The following is a 24,612-nucleotide window of genomic DNA, read 5'->3' as shown; positions in this document are numbered from 1 at the left end:
TTGAAAGATGAGCCACAGCCCAAAAATCACATGACTGGATGATTAATGCACTAGGAATGGCTCTCAAACAGATTTTTTTTAACATCGAATCTCAAACTAGAAACAAAGCAAACACTAGTCATAATCTTTACAAAGTCCTCTCATCACTACAATCGGACCTCCTTTTCAACCTGTTCTGAGTCTCCGATTAGAGCTATCTTAGTTCGAACTGAATTCAACCTCTCAAAAGCTTCCCCCTATAAAATTCAGAACTGAATTCGAAGCAGAAGAGCCAACTGATACTTTCGGCAATTCTCGTGTACTGAGTATACCTCATTCTAAGGATGAAATTAACGGTAGCCCCTTCCTCTTCCACGGCCGCCCCATCCCCTGCCTCTTCCACCACTTCTCCCACCATGAGACAAACCTTCAAATGCCCGATTCACAAGCTGGTTTTGCACACCACCCGCACCTCGTCCCTTTTTAGCTGCCCCTGGAGCAGCCCCTGAACCATTCGTAGCAGTTGTTGATCGCTTACCTCTGAAAACCAAGTAGATATTAGTAGAGGGAAAAACAAATTCGGAACAAAGAAAATAGGGAAGCACTGTCTCTGACCCTGCGGTAGCAGCTGTTGGAGCTGGCGAAGGCTTCACTGCTTCCTTCCATGAAAGATTGATCTTCTTATCCCCAATAAATGAAGGGGATTTTGAATGCAGTGGCTGAATAGAAAACACAGGTGAAATTTGTTAAAATGTTACGTACACAACCATTAACGATCAATGACCAAGTATTTTTTATATTTTTCCCTTAATCACCTGTGTCATTGCCAGTATATTATTGCAGGTTCGCAACCCTGTCGTAGTATTCTGCTTATTTGTTTTCTGCAGGGCATGAACAATATAACTGTCAAATACAGTAAAAACAAATTATAGGCAAATGAGAGAAAATACTGTGCCAGTTCCAAAAAACTCACAATTCTAGCCTTTGCATCATCAGTCTTAGCAGCAGTCATTGCCTTATTGTGCTCTACCATTCCTTGGGTCAATTTCTTCATAGTAGCCCTAGCTAGATCCTCAACACAATTCAACCTGCACCACCAGCAAAGCCAATGATGTCAATGCTATTCTTTTAAAAACTGCTACCAACCCATAACACGATAATTGGGTGGGTACCACATTTGGAAGGAAAGGACCAATCAGATATTTGAAGGAAATAAGAAAAGGGTGGATTGTGTTTCCCTCGAAGTGAAATTGGATCTTATCGCATGGGTCAAAGCAAAGAGCCGTCTCTCCTATGGTTTTGGCGAAATATTACGTAACTGGACAGCGGTGATCAAGGAAAGGAAGGTAGTTACAAAGACAACCCCTAAATGGTTACCACCTCCGACTGGAATGTATAAAGTTAATTATGATGGAAGTTCGAAAGCCAACCCGGGAAAGGCTGGAATAGGCAGAGTGATTCATGATGCAAATGGTATCGTAAGGATGTCATACTCGGTTCCTGCTGGAACTTGTGATGCTAATGAAGCTGAAATTAGAAAATTTCTATTTGGGGCTTAAATGGTTTTGTACAAATAACCTGGGCCCGCTCATCATCGAAGGCAATTCAACCAACGCAATTGCTTAGGCTACTGGAGACTCGAAAGGACCTTGGAACCTGCAATCCTACATTGCGGAAATCAGAGATATGATTCGTGTTATTCAACTGGAAATTCAGCACCAAAGGAGATTGGCTAATGAAATGGCGGATGGCCTGGCCAAGGCTGGTGTATTGCGGGACTTTATGTCTGTCATTGTGTATGCCAATGTGGAGGGCTATTTTATTTTATTTTTTTCTCTTTCTTCATCCATCGTATGCATTTATAGCGTATCTATATTGCGCTAAATCTGGGGACTTCTGGTCCCTTTTGTATTTTCGTCTGGGTAATATAAGTCATCTTTAAAAAAAACATAATTGGGTGGGTAAGAATCAAACATCATACAAACATTTGTATTGTTGTCTCAACTAAAAATAGAAGAGCTGGGCAGTGGCACCAAATGGTGACTGCTCTAAAAGGCCATAGGCAAATTTGCGCTTCTGGTGTAATGCAGCTAGAAACTGTTAATTTGTTATGTGTGCATGTGAGATGTAAGTGTATATTATGATGAATAGAGTGTGTGTTGTTAAGTTAGTAGTATGGAACTGTTTAATGTTTACAATTCAATCTGAAATGATGAAACTTTAATGAATGCACAAAATAACCATGGTCAAATGATATTTGTTAGCACTGGATATCTAAGGTTCGAGGATTCCCAAATGCTTTTCTATTATCATTTCTACTTTTTATCCTTTAATTATAACAAGTAAAGATATTTTATTAAGAGAAAAACGATAAGGAACAAAAGATTGAGGTGGCCCTACCAATGAAAGAGAAAACAATGGGCTCTACACATTTAAAATGATATAAATTAAAATATAAAAATAAAATAAGGACGATGATTACCCGATCCACAATTACAAACTGTTCACTCCTTCCCTTGCCAATGAATCTCCTATACCATTGGCACTCAGAATATGTTTGAAAGCAGTCGATCAAGGATTTCTAGAATAACATTTGTTAATCTCCATATATTGGAGTCCGAACTATCACCGCAGGATTCGTAAGGTTTGATGACTCTCTTTTTTCCTAGGATGCTTGGTTGATGAGATTGATAAAGATCAATTAGATGACTTCATAGTTGAACTGTCCTTAGAATGCAAACTTAAGGCTGCAAAACCAAGAAAAATAATATAAAGATAATTTCCATCCATGGCCATGTGAGTTGGCTTTAGCAGGGATGGATGTATAGTTTTCCAATTTTGGAACAATGGATGTATCTAGGTTAGTGATTCAAAACTTGAACTTGAATGAGAACTCGGCCAAGGTAAAAGGGACGACTAGGGTAAAACTTGTACACAGCCTTACCCCTGCTTTGCAGAGAAGCTGCGTCCGTGACTCGAACCCGTGACCACCAGGTCACAATGGAGCAACCTCACCGTTGCGCCAAAGCTCACCCTCTTTTGTAACTGTGTCCGTAACTGTTTTGTAACTAACATAACAGTTACAAAATAAATCCAAAAAATAAAATGTGCCTCACTCAGCAATTGTATTTGGTAACCCGTCCGCGGTGGAGTTATTTCTCTCCTATTGAAGCTTTGTTTTAGTAGGAGGGGAGTTCTATTTGTAAAGCATGTATCTAATCCACTTCGCTATTGATATACATACATACATACCTACATACATACGTACGTACAATTCAAAACTTCAGATGCACACACACATATATGATTCAAAATAACACACATTCTAGAAGAGGTATCAAACTTCAGATGCCAAGACATATGTGGAAAACTCCTAAGCAATGATTTTTAAGTGGAATACTAAGTACATAAAAAAAACAAGAAAAAAAATATGAATATAACTTAGCAGTCCGGTTTCTGTGAAATAGAAAACAATATTTGATACCTCTCAATGAAGTCTTTATAGTTGTCTGAAAAGTCCTCTCCAAGCCTGTCTGATGGTTGACCAGTCACTATCTTGTAACCACAAAGACTATTTGTGGCATTAGGAGTCTGCATCATGTACACAACTTAGAACCAATTTAATAACAACCAACATAAAAAGATTTAAATAGCAACCAACATAAAAAGATGTGAACAAGGAAAGGGTTGAAGAGATTAAATAACCTTGTGAGATAAATGGTGAAAGGTGTACAATAAGCATTCAACATAAGTAAAATTCATCTCTTCACCAGTTTTTCTCCGTGGCATGTACTTCTGGGAAAGAGAATAGACAACCCAAAACTGTTTGTTAGGAAAAAGACTTACAAGGAAAAAACATAAATAATGATGGAACAAATTACCGAGAGATGTAAAGTTTCATAAGATACAAAGCACAAACTTTATTACACTAAAATACTCTAGACCTTTTGTGTAAATCTCTACCTTGAGCAGCTGAACAACAGATGGAAGAAGCTGACGTGAATCCTGGGGTATTGTATAAGGTGACGTTTCAGCAAGGTTCTTGAGCAAGTCTAGTTTCCGTTCTTCAGGAAGCTGACAGGATAAGCAACCATTAGATAAAAAAGAAATGCAAAATGGAATATGCTCATACCTATTTTAAAATGCTTTCGTTAAATAAGAAAAAGACAGATTTATAAGCATTAAGTGAAATATGTTTCTATTGCAGATAAAGATGATCCAATCGCAAAGAATGCGTTTGATAGTAATGAACTTATAATGGAAAATATCACTGATTCATAGTAATGAACCAATAATGGATTTCAAAATATCACTGATCCATAGATTATATTTGCACATTGCACATATCATCAATGCCAAACATTTGCAGTAAGTGGACCCAACTCCCAAGCAGAAACAATGCATCACATATTGAGAAAAGTAGACATGCAAATAACAAGTGCTGAAAAATGTGGACGGAGATGATAGCAGACATGAAAAATCATATAAATATATCCAACAGGACCAACACAGCATCCCTGAATGAATACATAGATTATCAGGTTATACTTTTAATTGATATAGCAACAGTCACTGTAAAAACACTAGTTAATTCATTATCTTTTCACATAGTTTTTATAAGTTTAAATTTATATGCAATGCTCTCTCTCTCTCTCTCTCATTTTTTTATGATCGACAGTGATTTTTTCCTGTTTTCTTTTATATATTTTTTAACACCTAATGAATATCTTGCGTGCAGCTGACAGCCGACGATCGATCAAATGAAGGAGAAAAAGAAGAAACAATAAGACAGTAGAAAAAAAGGTTTTCTTAATGATTTTCACTGAGTTTTTTTAATTTTTCCCCCTTTTCTGTTTTCTATTCTCATTCTCTCGTGTGCAGCGGTAGGCCGACGATGATTTTTTTTTTCTCTTTTTTCCTCGTATTTTTTTTAATATCTGACAAAATTTTCTCTCCCCGTGTTGTAGCCGACAAACGATTGCCAACCAAAAGAAAATATGTCAACCAAAAGGTGAGTTTCTTCCCCTTTCTGTTTTTTTATTGGCTGAAAATTGGGTTAGTCAAGTCGGGTTAGTGTTGACTGAGTTCCAGTCGGTTTGGGTTTGGGTTGACAGTCCTCAAGTTGAGGCTCAAGTCGGGTTAGGGTTGAAGTTATGCTGCTTCGGGTTGGCCTCAAACTGACCTAATCCTGCCACCTTTGCACCCTTATCTAGGCATAGTTTTAAATGTCCACCAAAACCGACATGAAATGATCGAAATGTCCTATTACTTCACCCTCCAAAACACATCCCAAAATCGAAACACACAGGGAACCAAAAGTCTAAGTCTAGTACTATACTATACCATACCAATATGAGTTGCATCATTATATTTATAAGAAATGCATGTAAAATGTGGTGTAAATATTATGGGATTTGCTATGGACTTCCACAGCAAGGCATTTCACGGCTGACTGTTGCATGAGAAAGCAACCACCACCTCAGATGAATAAGACAATCTACTGAAAAGTGAGCCCGTGTAGCTGCTCTCATGTAACAGCCAGCCGCAAAATGCCTTTCTGCCAAAGTCCCTAGCAAATCCCATATAATACATATAAATGTTTATATGAATGACACATGAAATGTGGTGTACTGAATCATCATACACATACAACAGCACGCATCATCAGGTGTTCAATATTGTTAAACCATTTTGATATTGTTTCCATATATTTTCGCAATTTAGCAGAATTTTTACCAAAATTTCCATCCCAAAACAAAATGTTTCCATTTCCATCACGCTTCACGCCCGAAATGCATACCGAAACCGAAACTTGAAACTTTAGTTGGAGCAAGGGGAAAACTCTTTCCCTTCGTAATGAGTGACCTTTTTTTCGGAAAAAAAATTTATATACACAATGAGTGACCTTTTAAATGCACCAAAATGTAGAAATCCATGGAAGAAACAGAGGAAGAGGATATTGGTAGCTCCTGAGGAATGATAAAACCAAAGTTAAGTTTCCCTCATATAAGAAAAATTTGACAATTTCATACACCCCGAGGTGAGTAGGAGGCCATTTCTACCCTGAGGAGGTGGAACGCATTCCCTACATAATGAGGGGTTTTTTTACAGAGAGATATTCAGATGATAAAGTATATTAAGTGATTCTAGTATATTAACATTGAGGGAATATGAATCTGGAACCAAACAAACCTAAATCTAACATAAAACCATGGTTTTAAATTTCGGCCGTTTTGGCCGAAATATTTCGGTTTCAGCACAGGCCGAAACGAAATTCACATGAAGTTCTGAAATTATGAAAATGTTTACCGAAATGTTATAATTTCCACTAAAATTTATGAAATTTCCACTGAAATAGCCGAAATTTCAACAGAAATTGACACCGAAATTTTAGCCATTTCGGTCGAAATTAAAAAATAAAAAATAAACGGAATCATAATCATATTTTTACATGATTTCAACCGAAATTTCGGCCCGAAACCGAAACGTTTCGGTGGTGGCCGAAACCGACACCAAAACCGAAATTTAAAACCTTGCATAAAACACAAACCTAATAACCCTTGTTGTAGATGCATGCCCATCAATTCAATTCTATCCTAAACTGAATTTCTGGGAATTTTCGTTGCAGAATGGAATCTGGACCAAAAAATAAACACAACATTCCGGTCGAAAATCAAGAAATCCCATTAGGGATACAATGTTCTATTTGAACCATAGTTTTAAAACTCCCCCGCGTCCGCGTTGACTCCCACAAGTCAACTCCCTTTTAGCTTGGCGGCGTTCCGCATTATACCGCATCCGTGTTCCGTGTTTTGCCCTACAAAGTCAATAAAAACTCCTTTGACTCTCCTGAGTAATGACCGCGTCAATCGAGTACTCAGCCGCATCATCCGTGTTCTTGGCCGCGTCTGCGTCAAGTCAACAAGGATTTTTCTTGGCCGCATTCCGCTCCACAACCGCGTTTTTAAACATTGGTTTGAACATATCAAAAATACAGTGGATTTAACATTAACAGTGCCGCTTTTCTATTTATCTGGATTTTACACACTTTATTAGTTTTTCCAAGGAAATGAGGGGCCTTTTAGGCATTTCACCTCCATATAGGATGGGAGAGTTAAAATTCATCAAAACCCCCTCTTTGGGTTGCATTTAGGATTTCTTTTGTTTCCAAAACCCTAAAACAAGGTTCGAGAGGACCTTCCTTTGTCATTTTCTCGTGCCTTCTCTAAAAGTTGCTTTCTACCACAATAATCCACACCTAGGAGCGTCTTTTCCAAAATGTAAGATTGAAATAGGCGAAACACAGAACGTTCCAATCCGGAAGAAATTCGTATTGGCCTGTGGAACAGAACCAATAACTAACAGTGAATATATTTAGGGAGTGATAAATCGACCCCCATATATCTTAAATCGACCCCCTATGTCTCTCTCTCTCTCTCTCTCTCTCTCTCTCTCAGGAGAGAGAAAGAGACATGGGGGGTCGATTTAAGATATTTGGGGGTCGATTTATCACTGCCCTATATTTATAAGGAAAGATAATACAGAAGAAATAATAGAAACCATGCCTACTGGGTGAGAGAAGTAAATGAACCAAATTGTAGAAATTCATCGTCATGATTAATTTGGCCAAATAAGATTATTCAAGGAAAGCAGCAGCATCAGTACCTACCTGAAGTGTCAATTCTACTATATCATATTGAGAGGTAGTCAAAACTGAAAGGCGCCGTTGCATAATTAGGATGAAAGGGCGCCCCCATTGGTTCAAAGTCGCCAAAGTGCATTAATAATAGCACCGAAAATGTAAAAATCATCGGATACTTTGAACCAATGGGGGCGCTCTTTCATCTTATTTATGCAAGGGCGCCCTTCAGTTTAGAATTCCTCTCATATTGAATAGGCTGAAATTTTCAAAGCATAGACAATGACTTTTGATTTGGCATTCAACAAGATAAACAATGAAATTAAGCTACAAGTGAAAACCAACATGAATCTGAATAACAAATAGTACGACATGGAACAGGATTCTAAACTTCCATGGCTCATAATAGTAAGGAAAGGAGAACCAAATTACCTTATCAAAAACAGGTATGATGTGTTTGTTCAAATAGCTGAGAAATTTGCTGTTTGATGCACCCCTCTAAAGAAAAACAAGGCTTGTAAATTGATACCAGATCTAAAGCTGTGAACTGAAAATCATGTAATCAACTTAAAAAATAAAATAGCTTGATACCCATTCCATACCACAAAAAATGGAAGAGCCATATACAGGCATGACATCAATCTATCAATGTGGTCAATATCCGAAACCTGCAGTATCAAATCAATGACATACTAAGCAAGACTGAAAACAGGAACCAATAGAATTTTGATAAGTACCATAAACACAGTAAATCTGATAATAATGATAATTTTATTTAAAGCCCAGAAATCTTGTCTAGAGAAATAAAGCTATCAATGTAGGTTCTCTACCACCAATAAAGATAAACCATAAAAAATCACATTAATACCTTCAGGCCAAAAGAAACTGGTCCCAGCTCGTTTGCAAAAATGTTAAAAAAAAAACAAGAGCCAAACAGCAAGATACGAAGGTTATGGTTATCCTGGTACCACTTATCATTAGCGAGGAAGAAGAAAGAAACTGGTCAGGAATTCACAAAGGGAGGAACATCAAGACCAAATATCTATCTTGTTCTGAATAACTTAGACCGAATCACAGGCATTCATTGTTTCACTGATACAGCATGGGACTATTAAATTGTGTGATCTGTGTGCATCTACTTTTTTCTTCTTCTTGAAAGGTAACAACCTAAGTAATGCTGTAATCGAGATTGAATTTACGGGGACAAAAGGTCCCGTCGATGCCAAAATCATACAGCACAAACCAACCCCTATAACAGTGTCAGAAGCACACCAAAAAAAAAAAAAGCACAGTCCAACCCCTGTAATCATACAACACAACCCAATCGGAATTACATTCAACTATCCTATTATGGTATGTGCACAAGATAGGTTTGCACGAATAGTTGTTTCAGATATCTTGAGGCTTTTCAGATATCTTTTGTGTGTATATCATAAGTGACTGCTGAGTTTGGCCATCATGTCTTCAGCACATCCAAGATAAAAATAACATGGCATTGGGTTGGTTTCATGAAAAGTTAAATTGTATGTTAACAATTATTACAACATCATATTCACCATGCCATGCTTATCACCGCTCATCAAAAGAGTACCACAAAAACAAGCACTTACATTAAACTGGGCATCTAGATCTGCTTGTCCTTCAATTATTTCAATAAGTTCTTGCACACGCTCTGGGGGTGCACCATCTCCAAATATGCTCAAACTTCTCAAGAAGTCCATGAACATTTTAAATTCAGCACCAGTTACATCTTGTAAACTCTGAAATAACATATAACCAAATTTCTGACTTTGTCTAGCATATTCTAGAACAACATAAAGAGGTCCAACATTCAGATTTCAGACATGTTTATGGATTTGATTTAAAAAATGTAAAAAAACCAAATTGTGCTATTTAAATTACGATCTTCAACTTGCCTTCTTCACTAGATCAGTTATATGCCTTTCCAATGGCTCTCTAGGCTTCAAGAGCTCGGCTTTGAGGGGAAACACCTGCCATATAACAATTTTCTAGCTCAATAATGTAACAGAAGAAAGAAATTAAACATTGCAAATACAAATGGAAGAAAAATACTATGATTCCAACCTTATCCTTAATAAAATTGAGAACCTTTTCACGTATACTTTCCTCACCCTCCACAATATACTTAAACAAAGCTGTTAAAGAAGCTGCACAATTCAAATGGATTTATTAAATATGACAAAAAAGGCACAGTTCAATAGCTGCATCCTTTTGCTAAATATATTGACAATAAGTCCCACTTTAATATACACAATGACAAAAATTAGAAAAGATCATTCAAAAACAAAAAGACATAACTGAGGCGTTTAATAGTATGAGTCGAAGGTATATCTTTCAGGGCATAAACCAAGAAAAATACCAAACAAAAGTAATATGAGTTCCAACCATAAAAACCAAAATCATATCCCAGTCCTTAAAATGCATGTGAAGACTGATGATTGCATAGCATATACCATTCAAAAAAAAATGATGACATAGCATAAAATATTGTAGAACCCATACAATTCAATCTGTCCAACAACTTACAAAGCCATAAAAATCCTAGAACCATAGTTGCCCCACCACTAGGTTCTTTAACAGTCTAATAATAACAAATATAGATAGCTTTGTTACCCGAAGAATGACCACCAGCAGCTTAGCAACCATGGACCTTCAATCTTTATTAGATTTTTGTTATTAAATTTTTGCCTATCCCTCTCTCTTTTTAGTCAACCCCAGAAGGAATCTTCTAGATCTCCAAAGTTACATTTTCCTACAACTTATGGCCAAAAGTGCTCCTTTTGTGTACATACTCCGATAAAGCCAGTAGTGCAGAATATAAACTCCATGTCCGGTATTTAATATTTAAGCTTTTTAGGTCGGGGAATAATTTTTTTCACAAACAGTCATGCTCTAAAGCGTGAGCAAGAGACGAGCACACGAGAATATTGGCAAACATAGTAGATGAAAACACAAAAAAGAATTCCTACGCAAGGCCATCGAATATTTCCCAGGTATCACAGAGGACAGGAAAGTCAAATAACAGGTGCAAGGCAATCATTTTGGTGAAGAGCTCATTAAACCAGACTGAAAATTGGGAGGAATTAGGGAGACCGCAGAATTTCTTCCACCTAGAACAATGAGAATGAGTAAGATGAAAGTACACCTAAAATGATTCAGATTTAACTTTCAAGAAGTACAACACAATCCTCTATTCTTTGGCAAGTGATAAACAAGTTAAAGCATGGTAAAAATTGGGAGGATTCTGGGAATCAGTGGAAACTCATTAACCCATACTAATAAGATGAGTAGTTTATCCAAAGCTGCTTGCACATACTTATGTAAGCCACTGAACAGGAAGCAAAAGCGAAACCATTCCTTTCAGATCCCTTAAATAAGGGCAAGAGAAGGATGAACAACCCAATCGTTAAAAGATTTAGCAATCCCTAACGAAGATGAGAATGGTAGTGTATATACGTGACCACTTATCGCATGAAGGGAAAGAACAAGAAAATCCCGTGGACATGCTGATTGTGAGTCTTCTGATTAAGAGGAACAACAACCAAAGCAGCCGAGTGAGAACAAGTCTTGGTATCAGCTTGTAAATGATTATTCTGAAAATTTACAAAAATATAACCAGCAAACTTAATTTTCTTAAATGCTTCCAGATCTCACCTAGCTAATGAATGAATTCAAGAAGCAGTTTTGACTTTTGACCCATTCATTGACTCCCTCGTCATTTAGTTAAGTATATCTCTAAAATACATTTTAGCCAATTTCATTTTCCAACTCATGCTTAATAAGAGTAAGACAAACTAAAACGCCAAGTGTGTGAGAGTCTTGGCACCAACCCAATGTTAGTAAAGGAAAAGGTGTGAGGCAAGGCGAGGCGTAAGACTCAACCCATAAGGCATAAGAGTCAAGAATTTTCTAATTTTTAAAATTTATTATTTTAGATAAACAAAAAAAATGGAAAAAAAAATCTAGAAGAAAATGTACTTCATTTTCCACAACTACGTAGAATAAATCATTATTCAACTAAGAATACAAGATACATACCTCAAGCATCTAAAAAGATAGCAAATTCTAGAATCTAAATGGTTTCATTGCATTATGGGTTTTGGCCAAGTAATGCTCAAGACAATGAACACTCAATTGCACCGTTGATTACAAAATTTTAGATGAACACACCCACTGTTGATCTCCAACCACTTCCTGTGCATATTTCCATACATTATCCTTCCTTTCCGCCACATCACAATAAAAATACCCAAATACACTTCAAAAGAACTAAATAAACTCCCAAGCCACTCAAAATAACATGATAAAAAATACAAAACAAAAATCAAACTACATTGAAGCGATGAAGGTCAAAAGCTAAAAGCATGGGAAAAAGGATTTTTCTACTCATCGTTCCAAATAGCCGCTCATTCTCCACAAACTCCACATCTAAACATAGATCTTAATGAGAAAAATCACGCAAAAGTGACAGATTTATATTTCAATACCGATATATAATGTGATTTCTCGTGTTGTTTCGAAATAGCCACATGTAAGGTGGTATACAAAGGCTACTCCGTTGTACAAGGCTATTTCAAGTATAGTATATCCTTGAAATAGCTTTGCCCAGTTTAGAGTTTAAATTTCTGCTTTCCACATTAATTATGTTAATCTTGATTATTAGTTAGTTCTGAGTTTTTTTCATTTTTTAATTTAAAAATAATGGTAGATTATTTGGCATCATGTTTAGAATGTCTGCATCTTGGAATTAATTATTGGTTTTAGAACAATTAGCCCACATAAAGTATTTTGCATCGAGGATAATATATTGTATCTCATAATAGCAAGTGGTTTAGAATGTTGTTTTAATTAGTTAACATATCTGAATTTAGAAATGTTATTTTGCCAACCCACTCCCCAAAATACACAAGAAAATCCACGTCACCCTCCAACTATAAATCCCTCCAACTAATCAACTATAAATTACACTTAGTTTGTACGAGATGTGAATTAAGCACCATCCCTTTCCTAGAGGCAGTAAACGTAGTTGTCAAACCTCAAATAAAACCAGAAAACCCACAAAGTAGGAGCCACCACCTTCCAACTATGATATATCCTTCTTCTTTTTTAATGGTAGCAGCTTTCATTAATAAGAAATGGAGACTCAGAAAGTCCACCCAAAAACAGTACACAAAAGAAAATAGAAAGAAAAAAGGGGAAAAAGAAAATGCAGTCGAAGGAAACGCCTCCTATGGGGGCAGAAAATCAAACATCTCTACACCTTGCCTGTTCGTTCCTTCCATAGCTAGTCTATCGCCGATCCCATTAGCTGATATTCTGACATGTACAAAATAAACAGAGGATCCATTCACTCTATCTAAAATCCCATCAAAAATATGAGCGAACCTCCACGGGGGAACCAAAGAATCCTTGAGCCATCGGCCCGTCGTATCACGTTGAGGGAGTCGCCCTCCACAATCAGTCTAAGCTATCTTTATCCACCGAGATTATTCCTTGATGGGAGGCTTTAACCTCCGCCTCGCTAGCATCTACTACCCCAGTTGGTTCTGAAAAAGCCCAAATGACACCCCCCTCCCCCCGGCGTGCGCAGAATGTCTTAGTACACCCCCAATGCCTGCACATCCCGGATTTCCCGCGCTCGACCTGTCAAATTTAGTTTCAACAGTCCATTTGGTGGGGGTTGCCAATGAATAACTAAGGGCTGATTTTCCTTACTGTTGCATACCACCTTTCATATGCCGATACAAAGCGGAAAAGCGGGAGGGATTTCGCTCAAGCAATGGTTAGAGCAATAACTTTAATAAATAAGAAATAGGGAGACTTATCTTTCAAAAAAAAGAAAAAGAAATAGGGAGACCTTGCTACCCCTTCGAATATTCTGATGTATACAAAAATTTGGAAAGATTTAGATTAAACAAGAAGAAAGAAAGAAAATGGAATAACTGCGATTAATTGTTCAAAAGCACATTAAATCCAAAAGCAGGCAACTAAATAATTGAGTCCCACATTCTTAAAAACCCTTTGATTTGCTTCATTACAAAAAACAGCATTCATATTGAAGATGGGTAGTACTAGTAAAGAGAACTACATTAACAAAACACGGAAATATTTGATAATAAAGATAAATGAACATCACCATGCCAGAGTGTCATTTATGAGCAAAGTAGATGGCATCAACGTGAAATAACATCCAGAAGATGAAATAAATATAACATGGACAAAGTTTCAAGATATCATAATCATTAGGACGAGTTACCTTTCGGATCCTGCCTTAAAAGAGACATAAGAGCTTTATGCACGGCATCACGCTCCACATTTTCCTCTATAAGCATCAAGAGGATGAAATAAAATAATGAAATAGTAGGCAATCAAAACAAATTCCAAAGCAAAATTTGAAAAATAAAATTACCAGCTGTAAGGAGTTGGCCAAGAACATCTACAATTTTAGAAACGTATTCCGGCGTATCCTTACAAAGAAGAGGAAGCCCACGAATAGCTTGTACTCTGATCTGTAGCAATGAATGAACTCCAAAGAGAGTTCAAGTTATTAAGATGATAGAAGGTGACTAAAACTACTGACAGCACACAATGTTTCAACATGTCACATAGATAAACAGCAGAAGATAACTCAAATTAATTAATGAAGATGAAAAAAGATCTTAAAGCCCGTAAGTTGGCAAAAATCGTAAATATAGAATGTATAGATGCTCCAAGACAAACCCTAGAAGACTACTCCTAACCGTAGCCCTTAGGTGGTTTTTTTTTTTTTTTTTAAAGTGAAGCCCTTTAGGTGGTTAGCATAATGAAAGCACAGTCATTAAGACTACCAAAACCAAAAATAGAACTTTCTGACTGGAACCAGTAGCATTTTTTTTATCGATGTAGGACCTCTTCAAAACCTATCAAAACAGCCCCTAATAAGTAATTACAGTCCATTTTCTTTTTTCCCTTTTGGGACAATACCACAAGAGACTCTATTGAAAAGACAAAAGGTACGCGGAGATGTAAGAAAGCAGAAAGAACAGAGAAAATGGAGATAAGGTGACCCATGAAAAGCTAAAAAGGGAAAACCAAGGAGAGAAAAAAGCTCCAAGACAGGCATCTCATGGTTGATATAGAGCTCCTTTATACACTCCTTCTCTTGCTATAGTTTCCTCCATAGTATTGTTGCTTCTTGGAATGTGCCTAAAAGAGCGGCTTCAACCTCTTCGATCACTATTACCAATATGGCCTTTGCTAAGATCCAAGAGCCAAACTTGATCTCTTTCCGCCACCCATAAGATGCCTGATAGGTTCTCCTTGAAGGTTTGAAGCCCAGGCTGAAAGACAACTTGCCTCCACCCCTATTGTAGTCTCTAACACACAAAGGACCAGAAAATCCTTCACGAATAACATGGATAGAGAAGAAAAAGCTACAAGGCATCTCATGGCTGATATGGAATACTACTATATCCACTCCTTCCCTTGCTAGAGTGTCCTCTATAGCATTGGTGCTTCTTGGATGTGCCTACAAGACTGTCGTCAACCCCTTAGATTATTCTTACCAATATGGTCTTTGTTAGGCTCCAAGAGCCAAACTTGATCTCTTTCCTCAGCCCATAAGATGCCTGATACGTTCTCCTTGAAGGTTTGAAGCTGGAGTAGAATACATCTTGCCTCCACCCTATTTGATTCTTTACACAAACACACACCCCAAAAAACAAAACAAAAAAACTTATTCCCACCACAGAATTTAAATAAAAGTTAACTTCAATGGAACTCATTTGAATGATTCACCAAGCCACAACTCCATCCAGTCATTAATAGCTCCTTGATATTGGTTGAAATACATCACCAACATTACCCCCACGAAATTCTTTTCTAATAGTTGCCCCTTTTAATAATAAGAAGCTTTATATCCAAAGTTAATTCCAATATATAAAAGTGCCATCAAAGACCCTACTATTTCTTTCATTCCATATGCTCTAGAGTCTAGATCACCTCAAGGAGTCACTCCCCAAAGAACCTTCAATTTCAAAAGGTCGCATTGCCCATCCCAAGAACTCAACAACTCATGAAATACCCAAGATACACTGAAAGTGCCTTAAAATAGCTAATCAAATTTGTTTTCCTTTTAGTATGCCATTTTACAATGGATAAAAGATGGTTTGCATCTTCCTCCACTTCCAAATACACGGCATACCTACTAGCGAATCGGAAATCCTCATCACTGTTTTGCACTCATCATGGTTTATAATTCATCATAATTCTTCTAGTAAAAACCATCGGCCTCCTCAATTTTCAGCCCAAATCAAGCCCATCTGGATCCAATACTGATATCATCAGGACTTCGGCATGATGTCACCAATAGAGCTTAATATGAGGCTTTGTATGACTTCGTTCATGGACTCTTCCTCTGCATGTATGGCTGCACCAATTAACTATGCATTGGGGTAGAGACGTCCTGCTAATTATGCATAACCACAAGGCACCAAAGAATATGACAACAGTGGAAAGAAAATGTCACAAAGTAATACAAAAAAGGTGATTCCACCATTTTGTATATAGAAACAAACTGTCCCACAAGGGCCAGATAAAGAACTTTGGAATACAAACGATAGAAATTATTAAAGGAAACTAACTCAATTTCGTCAAAAAAAAATTGCATCACCAATACATGTTCTATAAAGTCGATGAAAAAATACGTGACCCACAATCTCACAAGCAACTAGACACAGCACAATCAACTCAACTAAACCTTTGTCCCAAACTAGTTGGGGTCAGCTAATGAATCCTTTAGAAAAATTTCATGAAGAAGGTGAACGGATCTACCCGGCTCAAATTGACTGTCTAATCCTGACACTAGTTAGGTTCGTCTACATGGATCATTTTCTTCCATTCTCTCTTATCCAAGGTATGTTCCTAGCCCTGAAGTCTCTCCTCATTGTTTCTACCCAAGTTGTTTTTGGTCTGCCCCTACGTCTTTTTACTCCATCAACTTGGCACGAGTCACTTACTGGAGCATCCAAAGGCCTACGTTAGATATGCCCAAACCATCTTGAGCAGTGCTCTCTCATCTTCTCATCAATTGATGCCACCCCCACCTTTTTACGGATGTCTTCATTTTTAATTCGATCTAACCTTGTGTGGCCCCACATCCATCTAAGCATTCGCATCACCGCTACACTCATCTTAGACACAGCACAATGACTCATGATAATCTTCTTGCGGACACGAAGATGATCAACAGTTAAAATCTTACAAAAGCAAGCGGTCCAACAAGAAGCATTCAACTTACGTGGGGCAGGCACATTCCAAACCCTTCAGGCATGAGAGGGGGATGCGGACGTGACCAGCTGGCTATAAAAGGACCGAACTGTGAACATTCTAAAAAAAATCCAAATCCACACCCATCTATCCTCACCTTACACCACTAATAAACATAGAATCCAATCTATCCATAAAAGTAGCAAGCATATGCATCTCCTTATTAAAAAAATGTATGTGGAACTGAACTTTTCAATCCACTCTCCCATCTTGTCGGATGGCGTCGGAATCCGGGTCTGCGATCGCGCGGTGGGTAGAGAGCCTCCGCGGAGTCTGCAATCATAAACAAAGGGGTCAGGGGGTCCGGGGTGGGTCCCGGACGACCACTTCGACACCCAAGTCAGATTCTTTGACCAACGATATAAAGAACAGCGAGAAAAAGCAAAGATTTGGTCGGGTTTACCAAGGTCAAGGCGCAGGTTCTTTTCTTGGTATGGGGGTGGATGGGTCGGAGGGGACTAACAGGGAGAGTGGGACTAAGCTCCCGGCCTCCTCTGTCGTTGCCCTCCCTCTTTCTTTCTTTTCAGGTTGTCTTTGAGGTAGATTCCCTCTGTCTTCTTCTCCCCTTCTCCTTTTAAGGGGTGGCGTGCGGGCCTTTTCATCATCACGGAGAGAAAACCTTCCTTCGCAGGATTGGGTCGTTCTCCTGTTTTGACGGCGCGCGTGGTTTCGCTGGGTAATCCCTTCCATAATTTGTGATGATGAGGCTTGGACGGCGAGAAGGTGACACGTGTCGTAACCGTATGGTCTTGCCGTTTATCAGCACCTTTCTTCATGATGGTTAAGCTCCATTGGTGCATGGACGACACGTGGCGAGATTTGAGAGTCGCGCCGTATTTATGTCCCATCATAATACCCCCTTACTCCTTTGGTCTATTGAATGGGCCAAGGGAGTAATGTCTGGTCAAACGATGCCATGGTGAGGGCATTTATGGCGGCTCCGGAGTACAAGGAGACGTGCTGTTTCGTCCGGCAGTTATCTCCCAGGAAATGGTAGCGTCATTAGGTGGCTTCTGGCCGGTCACCCGATAGGGAGGAGACACGTGTCGGGTGGGTTGCCTCATTTTGAGACCCAAGGGTTTCTCCCTCGGGTTTATAAAAGGAAGATCATCCCAGCATTTTATCATTGCTTTCTTTTTTAGATAGGTTGTTTCTCCTCATCTTTTTCCTTTTTTCGGTAACATGTCTGGTTTTCCTTCGCGAGTTAGGGGCAAAGCCTCTCTTTCCCAGAAATCCTCAAGTGACCCCGACCTGTCCTCTGACTCGGAGGAGGACCTTACGGCCCGTCGGAAAAGGGTTAGGAGGGACTCGGGCCCTCCCTCGGGCTTTCCTCCCCTTCGCCATTCCTCCTTGCCTAGCAAGGACAAGTCGTCTCGCTCCTGCGTTGCCAAGGAGTGGTCTTTTTTCTCCAGGGCCTATCAGCAGGGGATGGAACTGCGTGACCGGGTCGAAGATGGGTAAGAAGATTGAGGACTTCAAGCGGGAAAATGAGGCGTTGCAGAGAAAGGTTCACGCCCTCAACGAGCAGCTGCTTGAATACAAGGTGGACCCCTTGCTGGAGAGCTCCTGGGAGGAGGGGGGGACCCTTCGGGAGAGGAGTCTTCTTCTGGTCGTTCGAGCGATTAGTTTCTGGCTTCCTTTGTTTTCCTGTTTCTTTTTAGTTATGACGGATGTTTTGTTTGTTTTCTTTTGTTATTTCCAGAGCAAAGCCATGTATTCCCCTTGACAAATTAATGAAATAGCGTTCCCACCTGAACTATACGCATCTCCACTTTCCAACCCATGATGAATAAAGGACCGGAAGAAGACAGGGAGTGGGACAGAGGTAGCATCTAGGCTGATCCCCCCGAAAATACCCTAAAACGCTCCCCATGAAAAAAAAAAGACCTATCCTTTTTAAAATGGCAGGCATGACCCATCAACTCCGAGCTGATCACTCAAGAGGAAGATGGCCCTTCCACGAACAAGACAGTTGTCCAACCTTCATAATCGTGATTCCACTCTTTTGGTCCTTCAGTTCTCCAATTAGGAAACCAACTGTGAATTCTGCAGTGCGAGCTTCAATGAACCGGCGATGGTGATTCCTCCTCAATTGGCCACGGCATCGACCAGTCTCCCTCAGTGTTGTTTCAATGTCACAGTTTCAGCATCTCACATTTAATGCTTCATTTGATGTTCTTATGAAAGGGGATTCTCTCCGGTAGGTTAGCCCCCCCAAGTGTGAATGCAAGTTCAATGACATGGCTGCTAAATAAATTCCATCAATTTTACAATGACAAAAGGAAACAAACTCAAATTCTAGTCATTAATAGAGAAGTAGGAAACTCAACAAACAATTGCCATACCATTCCGTTTTAAGAGATAACCTAATCCAAACCAAACCAACCTAACTCATAATCGAGTCTAAATTATAACAATTACTGACATATTCAACTACATAGAAGCCATGAGATCTTTGCATAGTCACATATCCCTTAATCTAGAAACTCAAACTGTGCAGTCCCCTGTCATTGTCAACTTGATAGAAGCTTCAATTTTCATCATCTCCGTATGAAGTTTGCCATCTGATCTTTGGAATTTCTCCTTCTCTTAAACAAGATCACAGATGTAATGGAATTGATGTCAATATCCCTTTGCCGGCCAAGAAAAGATAGACTAAACCACAAAGATTTGACTTTGATTCAAAGTTGCATGTGCCACGTGTGTACGATTCTTGGATGTATGAATTACTTGGTGCTCCACTTGGTAACCATTTTTTAGACCAATTCTCTGATTTGCGTTCCAGAGAATGGAAAATTTAAAACAGAAAAAAAAAGAAAAAAAAAAGATTTGTGTAAAGTAAACAGTGATTTCAAGAGGGATTCTGCAACTTTTGCCATCCATAAGCACTGACTTTTTTGGAGCAAAATGGTCGGTCCAAAAAAGTGATTCTGGGCATTTAAGAAGCAGAAAAATCATAATGGTTATCAAATGCAACCTAAGATTTCTAGATTTTCTTGTATCTTCTATAAAATACAAATATTAAATTTCTTAAATTTAACCTTACATCAATCAAACCAAAAGAAAAGAAAAAAGAAAGAAAGAAAACATTGTAACAATATGGATCCTAAAAATTGTTTATCACTATGGATCCTAAAAATTGTCTATCAGGATCCCCAACAAGAAGGTTTAAACTAGATCCAAAGGCATTACACCATGTAAAATTTTGAATAATTTAGTGAAACATAAACTTTGTTGAATGTTTGATTAATCAACCACAGCAAAAATAGACAAAGAGAAATTGAGAAATAGATAGAGATGTTGAAGTGGCCAACATATCTTTGGCGCTATAACGACAAAGACACCTCCAACTACAAGCATATAGCTGTGGTTGATTAAATGTACCAAACCAGCCGATCGAACCCAATTCAAAACCAGCCATGTTCTCAGTCTGATTAAATCAAACCACCTCATATTAGATAAAGACGAGTTAGCTGTACGGTCTGATGGTTGAACCATTTGAACCGCCTAAAGGAACATCACCAAAAATGAAACCTAGTCAGTTCTTTTTCTCTTAATCATGTCTACGACTCATGAAATTTGAATATGAAAGCCACATAATTAACACATGGCCAAGTTATAATTTTTTTCCTATTTTCTGTTATTTTTCAATTTTCTTATTTTGCTTTATTAATGAAAATTAATCCATTTGTGATGCCACAGTTCAAAACCCAATCTCAACTCTGTTGAACTGGCTTTACCGAACTGTGACATTTTGCGAAAGGATCACCAGAACATTGGTATTCATACAAATATCTCAACAGCTTCATACTTGCAAAAGGGTGTAGTCCCCCCAACACCAATTATCCTACATAACTGAATTGGCAGCATTTCATCCTCCCAAGTCCCAAGAGCAGAAGCTGACCACTCTTCTCGTACTTTGCTTGAAGGATTTCCATCCAAAGCTCCAGCTGAGCATTGATTATCCTTCAAACAATTTCCCCATGAAAGCACATTGAAATCCCTCAAGCCTGTGGTCCCAACCAGCATCACCTCAGGTCTGCACACATTAGATTGGCTTCCTGTCAACAAGATTGTCTTGATCATAGTACTATGCGATGAATTTTTATAGTGAATCCACTACTGGGTGATATAAGATACATAAAGAAGATATTGACCAAACAAATTGCTTAACATCGCCTTAGTTGACATAAGCCTCCGAGTAAGTGAGGGGAACGGCCATCAAACTATAGAGGCAAGTCTCAATTCTCATTCACAGGATACTAGTCTTGCACTGGTGAAGGCCCAATATCAAAATAACCCCAAGGTATTTCAATGGCATCATACCCACTCAGAAAAGAAAGCAACTATAGAACACGATCTGTTACAATATTAATCCCAGGGATCATGGTTGTTCAGTCCAGCGAGAACAAGAACCTAACAAGATCACTGTGCCATCAATGCATTGAAGATGAGAGAGAACCATTCCCCATGACCAGCCACCATACCATGCAGGATACAGCATGCTCCTGCTGTCCAAAAACTGGTTCCAATAGATGCAGACTTTATGTTGACTAATACGGTGCAGATGAGATACACCTGCACAAACCTGAGACACACAAGAACCGCCAATCCACCACATAATTGAAAAAGCACTTAAGAGGATATGCACCCACAAATTCGACTTCCTCCACTCCAACTCCAGAGTCGATTTCATCCATATTTCACATCCAAGGTTTCTATTGATTAGCCATAAGCCTTCTCTAAATAAATCTTGATAGCCATCCCAAGAAACCAGCCTTAAATAATGCCATATCAATCACCCCATTGGCCATCAAAACACCATCTAAAATTTCCAAACCCCCAACAGAGCCACTACTAAAATTCTGTAAGGGCCCGTTTGGATGCTGAGAAGATTTTGATTTTGATTTTGATTTCTCACATTTGCAGCCCTTTTTGTGTAGTGATTTGGATCGGGATCAAATCCTTGGATTTCCAAATCAGCGACTGACAGTGAAAAAAATCAGATTTCCAAATATGCTGTGGAAATAAGTAATTGGAAATCTATATATCTGGCAGTTTCCTTCCCCCTCTTTGCTCCTCTACCTCTCCCCCCTCCAATAGGAAGTGCCCCCTTCCCTCTCTGTCTCCCTCAACATGAACTGGCGGATCTACTCATTTTGTATTCAAAACTCAATTCCAAATCCAAATACAAAATATGAGGTATCCAAATGGGCCCTAATTTCATTAGAACTAATTCAACAACCTAACTGAACTGAGTAGCCCAACTTGTTTACAGCACTCTAAGCTCAAATGCAACCTATCAGCTTCAAACGCACAAAATCTACATAAAATCCCTCAACCCATTAACAAACATTGACCATAGCATTCACGTTTATTTCAAACTCTATAACCAGATCCAAATAACCCAACAAAGCCCGATAACAGGTCCAAGAAAGGCCTCCTGCAGCACTAGAGCAGATCAAATCAAACCTCCTTTCACAGGTTCTAAGATCCAAAAGGTTTATCGAAGTGCAACAAAGCTGACAAAAACCCTGTCATCCCTGAAAGTTTTTGTTTAGTTTATCCGCGTGGACAAATCCAGAAGATCCAAATATTCTTCAATCCATCCATCAAAAATCTCTAGACCATTCATACTTACATAATGACAAAAAGAAGCACCAGAATTTCTCCGAGTTCAAACCCTAAAATGGGGGATCGGAAATTACGAGAGAGATAAAAAGATTCGAAACTCACCCCCAACTCATCCTCCTCGCACAAATCAAAGTGTGCCTCAAACGCTCTGTCCGCAAGACTAGGGAAGAACTTGAAGAATCTAGGGATGAGCTGCGCCGCCAATTGCTTTGCCTTGAGGCTCCCTTGTCTCCCCCTGATTATTCCCTCGTAGTCGCTTACTTGCTGCAGAGCCAATTGAAAGAAAAATCAAAAACCCTAATGAGAGATCTGAAAACCCTAGAAAAAAAAACACTCCAATTGAAAAATCGAAGAGACTCACCTCGGACTTATCCTTGGCTTCGTTAATGCGTTCTCCGTACTCGTACAGCTTCTCAACGTCGCTCGAATTTTCGGCGGCGGTAGCCATAGCCGCTGAAAAGGAAGGGAATGAAGAAGAAGGTCCGAATGAAAGACGGGTGATAATGTGATATATAGGGGAGAGAGTCTTAGCCTTTTAGGGATAAGGACCGAAATTTCGGATTATGCGCCCCGCTGAAGGATCATGCGCCCCACTGTTAACGTGAATTGTGGCCATGGTTTAAAATTTCGGTTTTGTTAACCGTTTCGGACCCACCAACCGAAATTTCGGATTTCGCCGAAATTTGGTATTTTGGTTCCAAATTCCGGACCGAAATTTCGAACGAAATTTTGTAACACTTTTTTTTTTTTAATAAACAATGTCTTTAAACTGAAATTTCGGCCCGAAATTACCGAAATTTGGTAAATGGCGAAAATTTGAATTTCGGAAATCTTCGGTTTCGGTCCCCACCAGTATCCGAAATTTCTGATTTCGGTCGAAATTTTAAACCATGATTGTGGCACACTGCCATACTTTAACGCTTTTTAACGTCAAATGACTCAAATCACGTTACAAGTGGGGTGCATAATCTTATAGGGGAGGCAAAAAAATTATCACCCTAAGAAAAAGGGGTTTTTTTTAGGGTGCAAGCCCTTATAGTCCCGTATTTTCCAAACCGTCCATGTGATTGAACACCACGTAAAATAAATAGGTTGTTCCCCAAAAATCATTTCCATGGGATGATCCTAGCCCTCCGATCTATAGAGGTTACCATAATAGTTGTAAGTGAAGAACAGTGCTCTCATACTAGTGCATTTACTAGAATTACCTTAATATATGTGGGGTGGAGGAGCCCGTTGTGGTTAGGCGTAAGGGAATTGGGTTTTGGTTACCGTCCCTTTTTTTTACTTAGACAGCCCACTCTGGTGTACAAGAGTAGTCACTGATACACTAGATGGGGCTGTCCCAAGTAAATAAAGGGCCAAAATATATCAATTTTCCACTAGGGACATAGAGAACTACAATCCAGTCCGATGGGACAAAAGCACAAGCTGTGTGCCGGTCGTGATTCAGATTTTGCTCCAGTGGCAATGGAAATTTTATTTGAATTTTTTGAATAAAAATTATCAATCTGTTCATATTCATAGGAGTATCAGAATAGAAATTGGATTATGATATAATGCAGATTCAGATTCTTGATTCTGGAAATCCAAACTCAGCCTAAATGTTGTTACCTAGAAGACTTTCATAGATAGTCTAATTTGAAATGAATTGTGACCCCCGGACGGCCGGACGGACGTTGGTGGATCCAAACTGAATTGGATCCATTGACAACCCAAGCCTGAGAGAAGAGGGTTTGGGGTTAGCTTAGTGCTAAACATGGAAACATATAAATAGGGTTTAGATTGAAGCCCTGTTCGTTTTAGAGTATGAAAACCGATTGTGAGCCCCAAACGGACTCAAAATTAACCGATTATTGGACTCAAAATTACATTTTATTTTCAATCCAATAATCGGTTCGGGGCTCACAATCTAAAATGAACAGGGCCTACGCAACAATTAACACATGGAAAGATTAAGATACGGTTATAGGGCATTGGAAACAAGCCAAAGAGAATTTTCCATCAAATCGCATAATTCAATGACCCATGGC

The 24,612-nt window shown here is 38.8% G+C and overlaps 1 protein-coding gene across 1 annotated transcript; it reads right to left on the bottom strand.

Annotated features, from left to right (window-relative positions):
* Positions 1-23,076, bottom strand: LOC143862204 (Apoptosis inhibitory protein 5 (API5)). Its single transcript, XM_077373214.1, has 16 exons — positions 22,941-23,076; positions 22,682-22,843; positions 14,049-14,148; positions 13,896-13,961; positions 9,704-9,786; positions 9,535-9,609; positions 9,229-9,378; positions 8,221-8,286; positions 8,051-8,116; positions 3,943-4,053; positions 3,685-3,774; positions 3,464-3,570; positions 953-1,067; positions 795-860; positions 595-698; positions 1-519 (listed from the first exon to the last, which is right to left on the bottom strand). Exons 1-16 carry the CDS (start codon positions 23,025-23,027, stop codon positions 330-332), a joined length of 1,638 nt encoding a protein of 545 aa, XP_077229329.1. The 5' UTR covers positions 23,028-23,076; the 3' UTR covers positions 1-329.
* Between the last annotated feature and the right edge of the window lie 1,536 nt (positions 23,077-24,612).

The sequence above is a fragment of the Tasmannia lanceolata genome, unplaced genomic scaffold, assembly GCF_043159265.1.
Source record: "Tasmannia lanceolata isolate RefF3 unplaced genomic scaffold, GAP_Taslan_0.1 ptg000037l, whole genome shotgun sequence".
Classification (NCBI taxonomy): Eukaryota; Viridiplantae; Streptophyta; class Magnoliopsida; order Canellales; family Winteraceae; genus Tasmannia; species Tasmannia lanceolata.
The sequence above is the reverse complement of the archived record's forward strand: the minus strand, read 5'-3'. Positions and strand labels throughout refer to the sequence as shown.

Bases quoted from the DNA above. Each gene is read 5' to 3' on its own strand.
- LOC143862204 (XM_077373214.1), bottom strand. From the start codon at position 23,027: ATGGCTACCGCCGCCGAAAATTCGAGCGACGTTGAGAAGCTGTACGAG. The intron at 13,962-14,048 runs GTAATTTTATTT...TGATGCTTATAG, and splicing joins TGGCCAACTCCTTACAGCTG to AGGAAAATGTGGAGCGTGAT. The intron at 8,287-9,228 runs GTAAGTGCTTGT...TTGATACTGCAG, and splicing joins ATCTAGATGCCCAGTTTAAT to GTTTCGGATATTGACCACAT.